Source organism: Haliotis rubra, unplaced genomic scaffold (genome assembly GCF_003918875.1).
Source record: "Haliotis rubra isolate DU_JTF1 unplaced genomic scaffold, ASM391887v1 Scf23, whole genome shotgun sequence".
Classification (NCBI taxonomy): domain Eukaryota; kingdom Metazoa; phylum Mollusca; class Gastropoda; order Lepetellida; family Haliotidae; genus Haliotis; species Haliotis rubra.
In genome coordinates, this window is record NW_025766336.1 from 1,038,961 (window position 1) to 1,056,795 (window position 17,835).

At 39.7% G+C, this 17,835-nt stretch overlaps 1 protein-coding gene across 1 annotated transcript; it reads left to right on the forward strand.

Annotated features, from left to right (window-relative positions):
- Positions 1-326: 326 nt before the first annotated feature.
- Positions 327-17,457, forward strand: LOC124277955 (lysosomal alpha-mannosidase-like). Its single transcript, XM_046713678.1, has 25 exons — positions 327-833; positions 1,274-1,376; positions 2,698-2,871; positions 3,520-3,713; positions 5,283-5,391; positions 5,807-5,904; positions 6,014-6,085; positions 6,219-6,335; positions 6,814-7,017; positions 7,250-7,322; positions 7,691-7,730; positions 9,161-9,230; positions 10,144-10,263; positions 10,719-10,835; positions 11,440-11,533; positions 11,649-11,719; positions 12,218-12,442; positions 13,035-13,153; positions 13,440-13,541; positions 14,301-14,388; positions 15,111-15,197; positions 15,760-15,850; positions 16,096-16,241; positions 16,529-16,695; positions 16,940-17,457. Exons 1-24 carry the CDS (start codon positions 687-689, stop codon positions 16,571-16,573), a joined length of 2,706 nt encoding a protein of 901 aa, XP_046569634.1. The 5' UTR covers positions 327-686; the 3' UTR covers positions 16,574-16,695; positions 16,940-17,457.
- The last annotated feature ends 378 nt before the right edge of the window (positions 17,458-17,835 follow it).

Sequence of the window (17,835 nt, forward strand, 5' to 3'; positions counted from 1 at the left end):
GCACGATGTAAGTGTGATTATTAGCAAGATGTAAGTTCTTTAATATGTTATGATGCGACGTTTCGGTAGAGATTCTTACCGAAATCTTACCGTTCGTACCTTTCTTATTATTCGTCAACTTCTAAAATGCCATCAAACAGATCATGTAAGTGGGCAGTCCACATAGCCACTCTTTAAGATTGTCTAGGACGTTCAATACATTAAACAACGACACATTATCCCTCTTCGTCACGCAAGGAAAACGAGGAACTAAACAGTGACTGAACATACTAATTGGACACTATAAAACATGTTACTTAAATGGAATGTCATCCGACTGTGGGAGATGTTACAGGCAGAGCAAGACATGCGTACATTTGGTGTCAGTGATTTATTCATAAAATTTACATCCAAATTTTGCCTTTTGACTCTCAACTGAATCTGTTTCGGGAGATATAAATGAGACTAATTTTTCTACGACGTTGACATTTTGTTTTTTGAGCAACCGTTGTGCAAAACCAGGAAACGTTAAGCGTGCACGTTCAAACATAAGATCGTTATAATATTGTGAACGGTTAGGATTTATACCTGCAAACTGATTGTTGTTCTCATCCTGACATCTGATGACATATCTGAGGTTGGTCCATGTATCTATTTCTGACCGTTATCTCAAGAGACCACTGGTACAGCCTTGACACCGTGTCATCATGTTGATAACACATCTTGTGGGTGTTGATACATCTAGTATAATCCTTATGAGTTTCAATACAAACATGAGAGTTTTGTCAGTTTTTCTGCTGTGGTTAATGGTATATGTGCGAGGCGGACATGCAGGGACCACGTGTGGTTTTAAGGTAACTATAAGAAGTTGGCTATAGCGAATGTCAGATTAGTTGCAAAGCTATCTTAAATGGGATTTGAACTTTCTGGACGTATGATTTTTCTCGATAAAGAATATTCATTTAGTGTCTATTTTTCAAAAACCGCGTGTAGTACAACATAGAGTTTATTTCACATCAAACAGAAAGACGTCGACTGCATTCAATTTGAGTTTTCTCTCCATTCAACAAAGCCGTGGCCATGGCAACATAAATAATATCCTAGCATTCCAATTACATCATACTTTTCGCACAGCTGTCTGCAAACATGTGTTTGATGTGTCGATAACACCATGGATTCAAAACGGAAGTCGACTTCTCAAAAACACCCTTTGATGGGACTGATCGTGTCACGTCGTGATGTAGTGAAATACTGTGATTCTGCAACTTTCTTATAGCATTTAACGTTCTTCCAGAGCTGTAACAATGTGGAAGATGGCATGCTGAATGTTCATCTGGTTCCTCATACACACGATGATGTCGGGTGGCTGAAAACAGTGGATGAATACTACTATGGCGGTGAGAGTTTCCACATAATATTAGACGTTGTTACATGAGCAGCCATAATAATGGAACAATGTTCGAAGATTGTTTAGGCGTGCCATTGTATGTGTGTTGACACAGGTACCCCCGATGGGACAGGGTACGCTCTTCTTTCTCAAGAACTACCTGTTATCAACATGTGACAGTTATTCAAAAACACATGCAATATAAGAATTGTAACAATGACTGTTGATATATCATTAGCTGTTATCTGCATATGAAAATTCACTTGGTTTCAGTACTTAAGATATCTGTCTAGCTTTGTAACTGGAATAGTCCTTTTGCGACTATGCATCAAGATGATATATACCCTATAAATCCTTCAAGAAATGGTTTAACTTCTGTAATACCTCTGAATGCCTCTCAAGAATGTCGTGTGAATGTGGTTATACTGACAATAAGAAGTGATTGTGCGATTTCATATTTTAGTAAAAACTCAGACAGAATGGAAACTGCAGTGACATGGATCGATTCTTGGGTCCTTTGCTTGGGTCATCTCTAGAAACGATAGTCCAGATGTATTGTATGTCTTCTGTCCCTAGATCAAATCAAAAAGTAATCTGATATTGTCGTTTGTGCTCTTCCCGGTGTAAAGTGCTATGCTAAACAATGATAGTACCCATAATCGGGCTAGTAATACACAGTCATACATAATAGTGTGTATAAGCTATGGATATAATAGGTCGCCACTATTTCTCTCCTCAAGTACTCCCGAGGCTTCAATCTTTCGTCTCGTCTTTGGGTTAATTATTCGCTTGTAAATGTCAACTTCACCGTTCAGAACTAAATTCCAATTTCCACGGAGATTCGCTCGCGAAATCATCAAAAGTATTTCATTTCCTACTATTAGAGTACTCGCTGTCAGGTCCGTAAATACTGACTGATGCCATCTCTGTTCCTTTACCGACAGGACGACACTGATAGAGTTTTCTTCCATGAATTATATAGAGAGAAGTATGGCCATTTTATAAATGGGGCAATCAAAGCGCTAAGCATTACCTTTACCTCCGCAGACTTGCTATTTAAACCGTTGTTTGGTCTTCCAAATAGTCATAATATCTTAAAGAATATTATGTTTCCTACACTTCACAGAAGCAATGTTAACGTTGATAACGGTAATGTTTTATCAAATAAGTACATGTATTTACCTATTGCTAGATAGAGTTTGGGTATTGTGTATTAAGTTCTCAGTGATATCAACAACAAAAATGACAATGTTTAAATATAGAACAAAACAGCAGACAAAACGAAAACACAGTTAGACTTCTACATTCCTGTTACCTGTCTAATCCATCAGCTCGACTGGACATACAAAGAGCAGCTGTCGTCTACATACTCGATTCTGTGATACCCCAGTTGTTGCAAAACCCGTCGAGAAGGTTCATCTATGTTGAGATCGCCTTCTTCTGGAGGTGGTGGGAGGAACAGACAGAGGAGATGCAGACCACAGTGAAGCAGCTTGTTAATGAAGGTAGAGGTGTAGCTGGTTGAAGCCGATGGCGGGTATGCTTCCAACTGAAATGAATGACATTGCCTAAACAGAACTAGCCTCAGTAGCTCTGTATTATTCACCTTGTAAATTATCTAACTACAAGAGAAACATTAAGAATATTCGCTCTTTCACTGCTTTAGTTCCGTCGTTTACAACAGCATAACCTGTGACTATGTAGATTTCTCACCACTGGAGCAGGTGACAAACATAACGTTAAGGTATTATACATTACACAGAAAGCGAAGTGACACTTGGGTTTTGATATTTTGTAGGGTAAGAAAAGTTAAGGGTAAGATTGTGCCATACAGTGGGTGAGTGGCGATACCTTTCTGATATATTATTTAGTTATTTAGTTAGAAAATCATACGATTAATTTGAAAAACGTCATTTTCATCTTGAGGCTCCAACTCCAGTGAGAATAGTCTCACTGTCATGGTCAAGTTGTTTATATGGTTTGAACTGCTACATAGTTGAATGGAACAGTTTGTTCAAACATAAAATTTGTAAACATTACAGACAATACTTTTGTTTCTTTTGTGTATCACCACTTCTCACAAAGGTTGACTTTCATACCTGAAAGTGTGTTGTCTCAAAGACACTAATTGTCTTCTTGCTGTTTCCTGTTAGGAAGGCTAGAGTTCACTCTTGGTGGATGGTCTATGAACGACGAAGGGGCCACTCACTACAATGCGATTATAGACCAGCATACTCTAGGACTCAGGTTCCTCAACTCAACCTTTGGACAATGTGCCCATCCGCGGGTTGCGTGGCAGATAGACCCATTTGGACACTCGCGCCAACAAGCATCGCTCTTTGCTCAGGTTCATATTGCTTTCAAGAATACTACCGTAACTGGTATAATTATCTGGGGTCTGTAATACTCTTTGACGGGGTGTGGATAGGTGAAATACATTGTAATCATTCTCACTGTGACTGACTACGCTGGTGGAGTGGGTTGGTTGGAGCTAATTATTGCAACATATAATCCCCTCCGCGGTCCACATACCCCTCCCAACCATGATAGATGTGGTGTAAAGGGTTTACTCCTGCCAGTATAAAAAGGTCTTTAGAGCAAAATTTATATCATCGTCATTTGCATAATCCTTGCCACACCAGTCTTTCTTAAAGTTTGGAAAGAGGTGGAATTCTGATGTGCCAAATCTGGTACGCGGATTGTTCAATGACTTCAAACTCGCAAGCAATCACTGCAGCAATGGCGACAACAGACTTTTGCACGGATGCCTTGTTACGGGAGACAACTCGCATATTTTTGCGAGTTCTCCTCAAACATTAGTTTCGATATTCACAGTTTAGCTTAGCAGATTAACAGAATATCGGCCATGAATTGTCTGACCTTACCGTCCTTAGTCCACCATTAGCCGGTGCCTGCGACTGCTTTTGAGTTTCGAGCTCATGGTGGTGAACCACGAGTAAATAGTTATAAATCGCGCAACAAAAACCTCTTGGACTAATTCTAAACGAAGTAGATTATTACGAGAGGTGACAAACAAGCCAGAAACCATTTGTCCTGTCCAGTTCATTCCTTAGAATGTGGAAGATTCCAACTGAAGTGGCTATATGATGTGTAGCTAGTGTCGTCTTTCATCCATATTCCATAAGTTGATACCATGTCTGCATGGATGCCTGTCGGAGTTATCTCAACCGGGGTCACAAGATAACAGCGCTGTTGCCAACTTGTCTATTTTCGTCAACTGAGGATACCTAGTCGTTCTGGCGCCTGCAAACCGAAATTGCGGATTTCTCGTGCATTTGATTTAGATGAAACCTGAAAGCATTTACAGCATTGAACTCAATAAATGAAGCGTGCACCATAAATCCTTCATAGAACTGTTCAGCAACCACTCCCCTTGTGGTTTTCCTCAGATATTTTGCACCATTTGTCAGCATTCTTTAGACTTGTCTAGAGCATCATGACTTTATACCAACACACAGAAATTGAACATGGTGGCATTCATTGTTCACGACATCCAACCGTTTACTGACAGGGAAACCAACGTGTTCCAATTTTTCTCAGAATATGAACTGTAGGTATTAAAGAAACTAATCTTTTGGCAACTCGAAATTAACGTTGCATTTTCTCATGATTCCTCGTGGTTCAAAGTTTATTCTCCAAATGAACTTGTCTTGTCCGTCACACAGGCAGATACATGTCAAAGTTTATACAGTAACTCCAAATGAACTTGTGAATCACACAGGCAGATACATGCATTACTGTGGCATCTGGCGACGATTTATTTCAGATATCTAAATGTATCCCCACCAACAGTATTGAACTCTTAACCAGTCGTTTATCGGTATTGGTAGTTGAGCCTAATGCATGCTTTTGTTGGCGCGCGAAATGACTGGTCACCCTGATCTGTTTCTTGTAGATGGGATACGATGCCTTGTACTTTGGGAGAATTGACTATCAGGACAAAACAACGAGGCTGAATGAGAAAACAATGGAAATGATATGGAAGGGAAGCCCCGAAAATATTGGTGAGTCCGGGGGAACATGAATGAGTGCAGTATGGTGTTAAATGCCTCTGACAGCAAAATTGTATTAATATCACGATGGATTGTATATCGTCAAGTCTGGTCCAGGTAGGAAAACACTCATGTCAGGCAACCAGGCAGTTGACAGCATACTCGGTGAGCACATGGGTACGACAGACAGGCCAACGTGAAGGTTCTAATAAGTACAATGGTTGAAAAGTCGTCTGAGACCGGTTGCCTCTATTTGTATGTCAGAAACCTATGATCATGGGTGCGGATGCATGACTACAATGTTCCAGACCGGGTTGCTGCGTTCATAGCTGCAGCCAAGGAACAAGTCGGTAGTATACAAAAGGGGGCCACTCACCTCCCTGAAATATTGCATTATTATATCATCATATGGTTGTTCGTATTCTAGGGGTAACATCCGACCTGTTCTCTGGAACCCTGTTCAATGGTTACGGTCCTCCCTCTGGATTCTGTTACGATATCGCATGCCAAGACCCGCCAATCATGGTAAGTTAGCTTCCAACACATGTCATATCTAGAACGGATGTTCCACTGACGCGGTCAGTATGCAATACCCATGTGAGAGTTACTCCTGTCTTATTCCTATTGTTATCAGGATGATGTGCGGATGCATGACTACAATGTTCCAGACCGGGTTGCTGCGTTCATAGCTGCAGCCAAGGAACAAGTAGGTAGACAACACTCTGCTCCATGTAACGGATCATTTGCTGTAGTTTGTAATACCCTCGTTTCCTTGGCTAAAGAGTAATTCTGAATATATGTAACATATAATATTATGCGCTCATCACCTATTTTTGTAGGCAAAACACTACACAACAAACCACATCATGATGACCATGGGATCTGATTTTCTTTATTCCAACGCGCACACATGGTACAAGAATCTTGACAAGCTCATCAAATATGTAAACCAGCAGGTAATCAATAATTTATCCTCATTGAATGCCTTCTTCATATCGGATTTAACAGACATACAATACAAATGTAAAATCCACTAAGTCCATTAAATGTGATTCCACTTCCCTCTCCCAAAGTGTAACACCAGGTAAAACCTGGGCGGTTCTGACTGCAACCTGTCGGGAAAAAGAAAGTAAACAGTTTAAAACTTCATTTGACCAGAGGACTCCAGAGGACCTTTTTAAATGTTTATTCATTAAATAATGCCTGATTTTGATGACTTTGCAATCCCTACATGATGGTGTTCATAACGAAGTAACAGAATGCATTAAGTTTCCTAATGTGCGGACAGTACTCTTACAACCTGTAACGTTTATGAAAAGTGTGTTTACGAAGAACATTACCTGTTATGTAATATATTTTGTAATCATTCATTTGTTTTACTAGACATACATCTATTGTTTCCCCACTTCTATCAATTTGTTTCCCCACTTCCAGCAGATGAACGGTAGCAGCGTTAACGTCCTCTACTCCACGCCGTCATGTTACACATACCATGTGAACAGAGCTAACCAGTCATACAATACAAAGGAAGACGACTTTTTCCCTTACGCTATCAAACCTCACGGATTCCTGACAGGTTTTTACACCAGTCGACCTACCCTTAAAGGTTTCATCAGAGACGCCAACAACAGGCTACAGGTACGTTGATGTATCCCACTAAGTGAACAATCTCTAATAACTATATGTTCATAGTATAGATCCGAATTGATAAACATAAGTAATGACTTCGATGTATAATCAGAACCGATTACTCTCTATGTTATTTGATGTTGTACTGATTGCACAGCTGTGATACAAGACTTGTATGGTAGTATGGTATACAGACCTCGTGGCCCAGCTGAATGATTCTTCTTCCCTACTCGTACACCAGATCGTGAGACAACTTCATGTCCTTGCAAACCTGCAAGACTCCAACGACAGTTTCAGTAAGATTTTCCAGTTAGGTAAGATGAAATTTACTTCACGTTATAGCCTGAAAACCATTTACTATTCAATCTACAACTTGCTATCGTAACTGAATGAAACTATGGCATATTTAGGTTCATACATGTAAATCAAGATATGTAGGCGACACGCATTATAACATAGTTTATGTTGTTTCCATTGCAATTTTCAGCTCTTTTTCTGTCTCGTGTACTTAAGATATGCCACCCGATGTATGTTTCTTTTTAGAATTGAAATGCAATACTAACTATAACAGAAAGTATATAATGACTAAATTAGATATACGCTTACATGAAACTCAAATTCATCATTGATAGCAATTACCCATAGTTCGTTGTGATGAGGGTATGAACGTTTTGCTTTACAGAGGAGGCTATGGGGATAGCACAACACCATGACGCCATAAGGTGAGCACAACTCTACACATATATACATGTACATCAAGAAGACATTGGTGAGAGTTCATTGTGCAACTGTACAAAATCTAAATGTTCACCATACGTTTTAGTATAGGGTGTAGGTAAATGCCTTTCTCAACTTGAAGTTCGGATGATATAAGGTTTTCCATCTGATGAGCACTGATATTTGTGAACGTTTTTTTGTGAACGGCATATTTGGATGTTTATACTGCAGATTGTATTTTTAAAATTACCAAAGCCCCACTGGACTACGACCATATTGAATTGTATACATTGATAAAGACTTCAGTCTATGGGGATATACACTGAATGTTCTGTACGACAAAATGAAATGTACGGTGTTATCAGAGATCATGACAACAGCAAAACATACATAACAAAACATTCGAAAGGCATTTTGAGATCGTGTGCTGAAAAAAGTTAAATTGAGGGCGAACTGTAACTTGCTTTTGATCTCGTTCATTACTGCTTTGAAAATTAGATTATTACATCCTATTTCATAATTAACACAGCTGATGATTGGTTCTCATTCTTAGAATACACAGCTCATATAAACCTATTCGGAACATAAAAATCATATCATCTACTATTTTGAGTATGTATTCCCACGAGACAGCTGAAGGTTATAATATGGCTATCAGCGTACACACGATCAAGAGGGAACTACAAGAACCGAATGAAAGGTTGTAAAGGTCGCGAGATTCGATTCGACAGACTTGTTCAATGTATGAATGAACAATGGGAAGACGACTGGTGGTCACAACAAAGACTGATGTTAACGCTCTCACTCAGTATATACAGTGTGAAGTATGAGATTTTTATCTTAGGCACAATACATGTGTTACAATCTCTCCATGTGACAAATGGTGTTCATTCATGGCGGATATAATTTTGAATAAAAGCAGTCTAAACGAACTCTTTCCGTAAAGGCGTTATATAATTAGAACGTTCATACTTTAAGTGACTTCAAAGTAGAATCTAATGGTTGATTTAACCTTCAATTTTCTATAACCCATAGCTGCCGAGTATCTGCGTTATTAATTATTTTTAATAGGGCTCGACAGTGTTCGTACATATAAGTATATTATACTACACTGATAACTCATTACGTGAGTGCAGTGAGTATTGAAATGTCTGATGTTCTTTCAGACAGTTGTGTTAAACGTTTATTGACATGTAGATTACAAATATAACAGTTATTACTGGGTTGTCCCCATTACCACAGTATCAACGTTTATTCTTCTCAACAAACTAGAGTATTCCAAAGTAAATGTTCCAACAATGTCTGTAGCTGTCTGACACCAACGGCCATATTTGTACTACTCCCATCACACAGCCCAAAATGTGTTATATTGTATGATAAGTGTATGATAATTTTGTATGATAAGTGTATGATAAACGCATTTTTCGCTTCTTAGTGGGACGGAGAAGCAAGCAGTTGCACGTGACTATGCTGACCGACTTGGCAGAGCGTTGATAACAGTCGAGGTAATATCTGAAGTGTTTACATGCTACACAGAGTTGTATCCCTTTAACTATTATCAGTGTGTTGGACGGACCCTCGCCGATTTGAAATTAAGCTGATTGGCGTCACACATATCTCAATAGCTGTTACTATCATTGTTAACTGTCACAGTGACAGATTCATTGCTAAAACGTGTCTGAAGAATGAACATATCATTACAAAGCTACTTACCACCATTGGGAGATATATCGGAGTCAATCAATGTTGATATGATAATAGTGAATGTTTTGAGAGTGCATCACCACTTGCACTTCCTTATGACCATAGTTGTTTGTACAGTAATCGCTCTTGAAAGATGGTTGGTGTATGACGTGAAATTTGCATGTGTACGATTTTCAAACAAATATAAACGGCTAGAAACAAACACAACTGTGTGATGCGTGATGATTGTAAAACTTAATGGTATACAGTGATTTATGTACCTTCTTGAAAACCGTCAAAAATCTCTTGAAAAAAGTCAAAAAATCAAGAATGACACCCCATGTACGTGTATGGGGCTACCGAGCACGTGAATCCTATGCGTTGTGTTTAGGTGTGGTGATAAAGAGATATGGTGGTGCGTTCATAACATGTCTGTAAAAGGTTTGTTAACGCTTATACTTCCTGTCCTAATTGAAAGTTTGGGTTCCCCTGTTTTTAAGAGTATATGGGACTGTATTTAGAGCAATACCCGTATGTAACCCTATATGCCGACTCGGTGTTGTCACTTCCCACTGAGAACCTTACCTGACTATGCTTATCTACCAGAACATGGAGCCATCTCGGTGTCCATACGAATGTCCTCATCAAACACACGCAACCATAATGTAAGGCATGGTAATATGTCATATGTCTAACTGATGTCAAACTAATTATTACAAGTATTATGTTTGAAAGGATGTTGTGTTAGAGGGGCTTGCTCGACTTCTACCAAACGGTAGTGTAACATTTCCACGCTCGACCTCCTGCGGTGGCCTTCTCCCTAATGTATGCAAAGTACCACCTACAACAACAAAGGTAACGAAGCAAGCAACATGTACCGCAACATTGTTTTAATGTTATCATCAATGGCAAGAAAAGTATAAATGAAATAATACATAATTATTCATTTAAAATAAACGATATACTCGTTGCCTTAATATTATGATAATATAATATTACTTCTTCGATGGGCATTTTAGAAGTTGAGGTGATGAAGAATGATGATAATTTTATGGATATACAGCTTCTTTATTCTGTGAAAGGCGGCGGAGATTCTAGTGTCGTTGTCGTCGTGATCACTTGCTTGACAATGACATTAGAATATATGTCGAAACGTCGCCTTTTACACAATAAAGAAGTTGTATATCCATAAAATCATCATCGTTCTTTATAATCTTTAAGCAATTAGCCAACAAAGATTATGTCTCACGTGCATTTGTACACCGGAAGGTCTGTCAACAAGGACAACATTCATGATATCTGTTTTCCAGCTACAACTGATAGTATGGAACCCACTCACCCGCCCCACTACAAATTATATAAGGGTAATAGTATTCACATCTGGTTGGACCGTAGTAGGACCGAGTGGCGAGCAACTGCAGTACGATGTAAGTATACGAGCTTCACGTAATAAATACAAGATATGAATTCAACATTTTAAGGATAACGAATTCTTTTTATTCTTTGTACGGCGTTTCAGAGCTAATTCATGCCCCTTCGTCAGCATTCACCTGAAACGTCGGACAAAGAATGAAAAGAAGTTGCTATCCATAACAACGTGTCATGTATTCATGTTCATCCAATTTCTAAATGTCTTTCAAGAACTTTAAATACACACAGATGAGATATGTTAGATTTACAGTGATTACTTTGCAACTTATTCCTATATAGTTTCGTTCATAGAAGATTTGCGCCTTACTTCGACGTTTCGCATGGCGAGTTCGTACTAAACATGTATATTTTTATCTTAAATATTTATCGATCCTGAAAAGAACTCGATAAATTAAACCTTCCCACCAGGTACAGATACTCTTTGATCGTATCATTGTGCACTAGTTTCTACTCTTCAAGGCCACATGCTACAACATATATTTTCAATGAATGGTCGTATGTCTTACATGTAAAGAATATTTAAGGTGAACAAAAGCTTCAATCAAATTCATGATAGATTAAATATAATAACTTTGAAGCAATAGGTAAACACATTTTCAGGTTTTTGACGTGTCTGGAGGTGGCAAGGAAATCATCATTCCTGCCTCGCTACCATCTCTAGGATTCAGCGTTTTCTTCCTCAACACACAACAAGGTGAATGCCATTTATTGTCATACAAATATGTACACTTTTAGTTCAAATGGTCAGGATCATAATACATAGTTTCCAGAGCGATTTCAACCTGTGAAGCTTTGATACCTATTCGCAGGATCTCCGAACAGCGGTCCTCACGTGCCGGTCAGACAAACATCCGTAGCAGATAAAGTGGTTGGAAATAAGGTAACCATAGAAATAGGAATTAGTAAATTATTGAAAAAAATATTGTAGATTACCTGTATGACGAGTTGTTCTGTCAGTACATATTACATATTACTGTACATATTACGATATTATGGATGCTGGTGTTTATTTATTAGTAATGTTTCAACTCGGGATGTCTGTGTTGTGTTTTTGGGTGTTCATGTGTGTGTGTGTGTGTGTGTGTGTGTGTGTGTGTGTGTGTGTGTGTGTGTGTGTGTGTGTGTGTGTGTGTGTGTGTGTGTGTGTGTGTGTGTGTGTTGTGTTGTGTTGTGTTGTGTTGTGTTGTGTTGTGTATGCAGGATGCTGTTTGGTATTTGGTGTGTGTGTGCGTGCGCGCGTGTGTGTGTGTTGTGTGTGCAGGAGGGTGTTGGGTGTGCAGCTGTAGTGACTAATTATTAAATAGACTCAGATAAAAGTAGCAGTACCCTCTATTACATCTGGTCACCATCCGTTCCTCACTCTATTTGTTCGAACCAGATAGTGTCGCTAGTGTTTGATGGCACGACCGGTAGGCTGAAGCAGATGAATAATCTACAGAAGAATATTAGCATGTACCTGGAGCAGGAGCTTCAGTATTACCTGTCTTATAACGGGGACTGTCATGATGATGAACACCAAGCATCGGGAGCCTACATCTTCAGACCGAACCACACCACAACGGAGACGTTTCCTCGACAGTTGTTCAATACGACGTACATTCAGGTACTGGAACAGCAATAGCTTCTACATGAGAATAGTCCAGTGTTATAAAAGCACACGACATAAAGACGGTTCCTTGTAATATCATTGATCTTGTTTACTTAGCTCGTACTGATGCGGAGAGTTAAGCATCATAGTATTCCTTGTTGGTAATACCGGACCTGTTGGTTGTTGTTTTCTCAGATTCTTCTTGGGCGGTGGGATAACCGAGTGGTTAAATCGTTCGCTCGTCACGACGAAGACCCGGGTTCGATTGCCCACATGGGTACAATATTTGAGGCCCATGTCTGGTGTACCCCGCAGTGATATTGCTGGGATATTGCTAAAAGCGGCGTAAAACTAAACTCACTCACTCAGATACTTCACCACTATCAACATGGGATTGTCAGCACCTACCCCATGCTTGTAGCAGGGTCTCACCTAAATGAGACAGCTGTATCTCTTCCGGGTCATCTCACCAGTTACACTTATAGGTTGTGTTCCCGCTACATCTAAGTCGCTGTTCAAGGCGTCTTTCAAATACATTCACCCAGCAATGCTCCTTTGACACTGACTTCTTATTTCTTGAGAGTAGTCTCCCTTCTCTTGTATTCAGGGCAAGGTGGTACAGGAGATACGCCAGGTATTTAGTCCTTGGGCTTCACAAACTATCCGCATCTTTGAGGACAAGTCCTACGTCGAGGTTTCGTGGGCAGTTGGACCGATACCCATTGAGTATGTCGCCTGATATCTCCAGAATACTTTAACATATAAACACTCTCTCCATCCAAGTTGCGGGACACGAGTATGAACACAGAAAAAGGAACTAATTGTAAACAGGGATTCACGTTTGGTATGACATCATATCAACATTAAAGATTCGTATTGTAATCGTTGAAGAAATGCTTAACATATACTTCATAACTGGTCATAATTGTGTAAGAGTCATGCGTGTATGAGTATACAACTATATTATTGCCTTTATTTACTTAATTGTGATGTTTACTGATCTTTATGCCAGGGACAAACAAGGGAAAGAGGTCATAAGTTTGTACAAAACTGATCTCAGGACACATGGGCTGTTCAACACAGATGCCAATGGTCGTGAAATGATGGTCAGAAGGTAATTGTCACTCTCGATGAAACCTAACTTTGTATTTGAGTCAACTACAGTTTGAAAGGGTGTAATGATTGAGTGACATTTTGCTTAATTGTTTCTGTTTGGTTATGCTATATTGCCACTTTAGAGCCAAATGGAGAGAGGGGAGGCCCATGAATATGTTCCACTCAGTTTGCCCATTTAGGGAACTGAATCCGATCGAGAACACGTTTTAACGACTAAGTCACCTTCTGTCCCTACAATGAGAGTGAGTGAGTGAGTTAATATTTAACGTCAAATCGGCAATATTTCAGCCATATCGTGACGAGAACATTTTACATTGTAATGGAATATGTATATATCATAAAACCCTACAATGAGATCAGATAGCACATTGTTCCTAATAATAGTTTCATTTATCATGCACAATGCATGCTCGAAGCTCCCAAACAATCTGATGATTATTACCCCGGATAACCCAAGCTGACTGTTAGGCGCTTGAGGGTTATATTCACGTGACTTTATCCCACCGGGTACCCAGTTTCTGTTGAGTGAACAGAATCACATGTGCTTCGTTGTGGGTCAGGGATGAAGTCCTAGAAACTCTCAGGAGTTAAGCTGCCAAACACGGTCACCCATCCAAGGACTCTCCGCGCCCAAAGTTGCTTAACGTCACCTGATTTGTGACCTGAGCTCTATGCACAGATCAACGGGTAAATGCATGACAGTATACTCTTCTTACAAATCCGAGATGAATATTAATGGGTAATATGACTGTTTCAGACTAAATCACCGCGATACTTGGCATCTGAATCAGACGGAGCCAGTGGCAGGAAACTACTACCCTGTCAACTCTAGAATTTACATCCAGGTTATTTCATCAACACGGTGTAGTCCACTCTATATATGACACTGGAGGTGGAGGCAGAATGTATCAATCTTCGCCTTGTATTATCATACAGTTTTAATCCATACGTTGCCCCGTTACAACGTTAAACGTTGTTTTACTATTAAGGGCCCAATTACTCTTACTTTCCATTACAAGTTGGAGACGTGTAGTTTAATATTCAGAAGGAATACATCTGGATAGTTTACCACAACCAAACAGCATGTGTGATCTTAGTGTTTGGCAAACAATTACCTTCAGGTTCTGTACCTGGAAGAATAACAAGAAGCAGCTTTCATGTAAAGATTTCCTAGCTTCACCACACAGATAGGCAGTCAAACGCAGGTGTTAATGCAACGCATCATGTCGATATATACACACTGGATCTTCTTACACCTTGACTTGCTTAGAGACATGATCACGTGACATTACAGCAATTTAGATGATGAGATGCGTCGATCATCACGTGATCTGTACACCATTGCTGCCCTGATGAGTGTTTACATTGTAATCAGTATTATGTTTACATTGGGCTGGAGTAGAATGTCTTCTGCCATCCCAAGAGGCAGACAATATGTGTTTCCTGAAGAGTTTAGCTGGTCAGTTTGACGTGTACATTTTGTGTAACGTTTTACGATGTATTTTTCGCTATGTCCGTTCGATAAATAGAGTATCAGACGATCACAATGCCCTTGCATCGTCTGTAGGACACGACAAGAAACATACAGTTCACTGTGCTGACCGATCGATCTGAAGGGGGAAGCAGCTTACGTGGTGGAGAAATTGAATTGATGGTAAACAACACTAATTACCTGACACAAAGCATTGAGTAGCATTGACGAACACTCTAGAAGCCAACACGTGCGTACATCGTGGCGAGGGCGGTGGGGTAGCCTAGTGGTTAATGCGTTCGCTCGTCACGCCGAAGACCAGGGTTCGATTCCCAACATGGTTACCATGTGTGAAGCCCATTTCTGGTGTCCCCCGCCGTGATATTGCTGGAATATTGCTAAAAGCGGCGTAAAACTAAGCTCACTCACTCACATCGTGGCGATATTTATCCCCAGCATCTACTATTCTCAATGTGGCATAAATACTTCCTTGTTCAAGTATATTGAATGGGTGTTGGACTTGTTTAATGATCAGTCGATCTGCACATGCATAACAGCTTGTGGTTTCAATAATAGGCTGTTCACGCGATAACGCTGTATAATTATCGATAATGAAGACAGCTAATCATGTTGATGCCCTTAATTTGAAATTACACGAAGATTAGTTTTGACAAATGATGCAAATGATTCGAACAAAACATTCAGACTTGACATGTTTACACATGTTTTTACGTTTGTCTGACAGGTACATCGACGCTTATTGATGGATGATCACTTGGGAGTAGGCGAACCATTGAATGAGACGGGCGATGACGGCAAAGGGCTCGTGGCTTTTGGTAAAACCAGTCTTTACAATCAATTACGTTTTCACTGTTCGTTCGATTTGACGTTAGTGAATCTCATAATGATTCCCAAACAATCATTACACACTTTATGTTTTCACAAATATATTACTTAAGCAATAAACCTTATGAAAGCAAGATTAAGATTTATTTATCCCTGTGAAGGTGAAGAACATGCTGTGTATCCGATGTTTGTATGTATTGGTATCAGTCTAGAATCAGATGTGATATTGTTGCAGGATCACACTACTTGCTTCTCGACACGATACCTGCATCTGCAGCAAGACACCGACTCCTCGCTGAAGACATCTTCATGAAACCAATGGTGTCTGTCTCAGAGGCAGATCACACCTTCCAGTCATGGAGCGATCTTTATGTCACAAATGTAGGTATACCCTCTGTAACAATCATATGCTGTAATCTGGATTCTCATAGGCCGAATGTAGCGTTGTTTATCGCGTGAACACAAATATATAACTGCCAAGAGGAGTCAGTCCTCTATCAACTAAAATGTCCTGAACAGGACAGTTCCAACACACGATCACATTCATACAGAACATTCTAAAACTATCATTTTACGAGCAATGGCGTCTCTGTCACTGCCATAAGCGTTAGCTCCGTCGCTCAGTATTATCATGCATTCAGACATGTATATACTTATTGTTGTTGCAGCGATCGTTTATCCAGAAAAGCCTCCCGGAAATGTTCACCTCCTGACCCTCGCGCAGATCCCACACGATTACAGCGAGGCAACTTCATTCCTTATCTTCAGACTCGAGCACCAATTTGAGAGAACGGAGGACCCCGAACTATCTCAACCAGTAAAGGTGTATGTGAAAGTAAGGACGTGATAAGTCAGCATTGGCATTTTTAGTAACTGAATTACAGTCATAGTGTATGATTCATTGCCGGATCTGTGGGAATTACGAGAACATGGTATGATTTACCTAAATAAAAATGGCATATATTTAACAGGTTCAACTAGTTTCAAAGAAACAAACCTGCTTTCTACGTAGACTACTTCACAACAAGTATGATGTGTACAGTTTCATGGAGTTCCTTACTCGTCGTTTCTTCTTTCAGGAACTGTTTACTCCATTTGACATAATCAACATAGAGGAACTGACTCTTGCTGCAAACATGCCACTGAAAGATTTGGATCGCCTTGCTTGGCGTTCAGCACCAGCACAAGCAGGTTTTCCAGGAAGATTGGTTCCAAAGGATCATCCAACAAATGACGATCCTTTTGACATTGTTCTCAATCCAATGGATATCAGGACATTTAAGATCGAAATTTCCTATAAGGCATTGCTTCGAAACACGTAAGTGTACATACATCTAGTTAAAAGTCGCGGGATGCACATATTGTACATGTACTTTGACGATCATAAATCGAAATTTTTCTGCATATTGATTGAACTGCTGTACTAAAATATAAGTGTTTAAGCGCGGCAAAACTCTTGCCATCATACAATTCCTACGACCATGTGCTATACTAGGTGAGCGTATCACGCTGTATCAGTGGAACCCATTGCAAACACGTGCAAAATACATGCTACTTCAAACTATCCAGTAATAAAGAACCGTTTTTGAGAAAAGTATCCAGCCGTTTTCAATTGTTTGTACAGATAACGGTCAGTCGTTTGCAGGTCCATGTACAAACATAGTCCAACACACTGGGGAGCTGTCACTTCCAGCCGCACATATGTTACACAACCCTGGTGACTGAAGACTTCTGTATAAACGTTGTATATTTTTTTGAAAAGATAACTGAGTTCTCAAAAGTATTTGTTAGACCATGTCTTGCATTAAACGAAGTGACTAACTTTACCTTTTCTGAAGCTAATACAGTTCGGCGCCCATTCATTCAGCTGAACAGATCTGTGGTCGCATTCGGTATTCGTCATCATGTTAAAAAGATAATTATTGAAAAACATCACCAACATTAATTACTGGATGGATGGATATTTTAAAAGAAA

Bases quoted from the DNA above. Each gene is read 5' to 3' on its own strand.
- LOC124277955 (XM_046713678.1), top strand. From the start codon at position 687: ATGTTGATAACACATCTTGTGGGTGTTGATACATCTAGTATAATCCTT. The intron at 2,872-3,519 runs GTAGAGGTGTAG...GTTTCCTGTTAG, and splicing joins GAAGCAGCTTGTTAATGAAG to GAAGGCTAGAGTTCACTCTT. The intron at 7,018-7,249 runs GTACGTTGATGT...CTCGTACACCAG, and splicing joins ACGCCAACAACAGGCTACAG to ATCGTGAGACAACTTCATGT.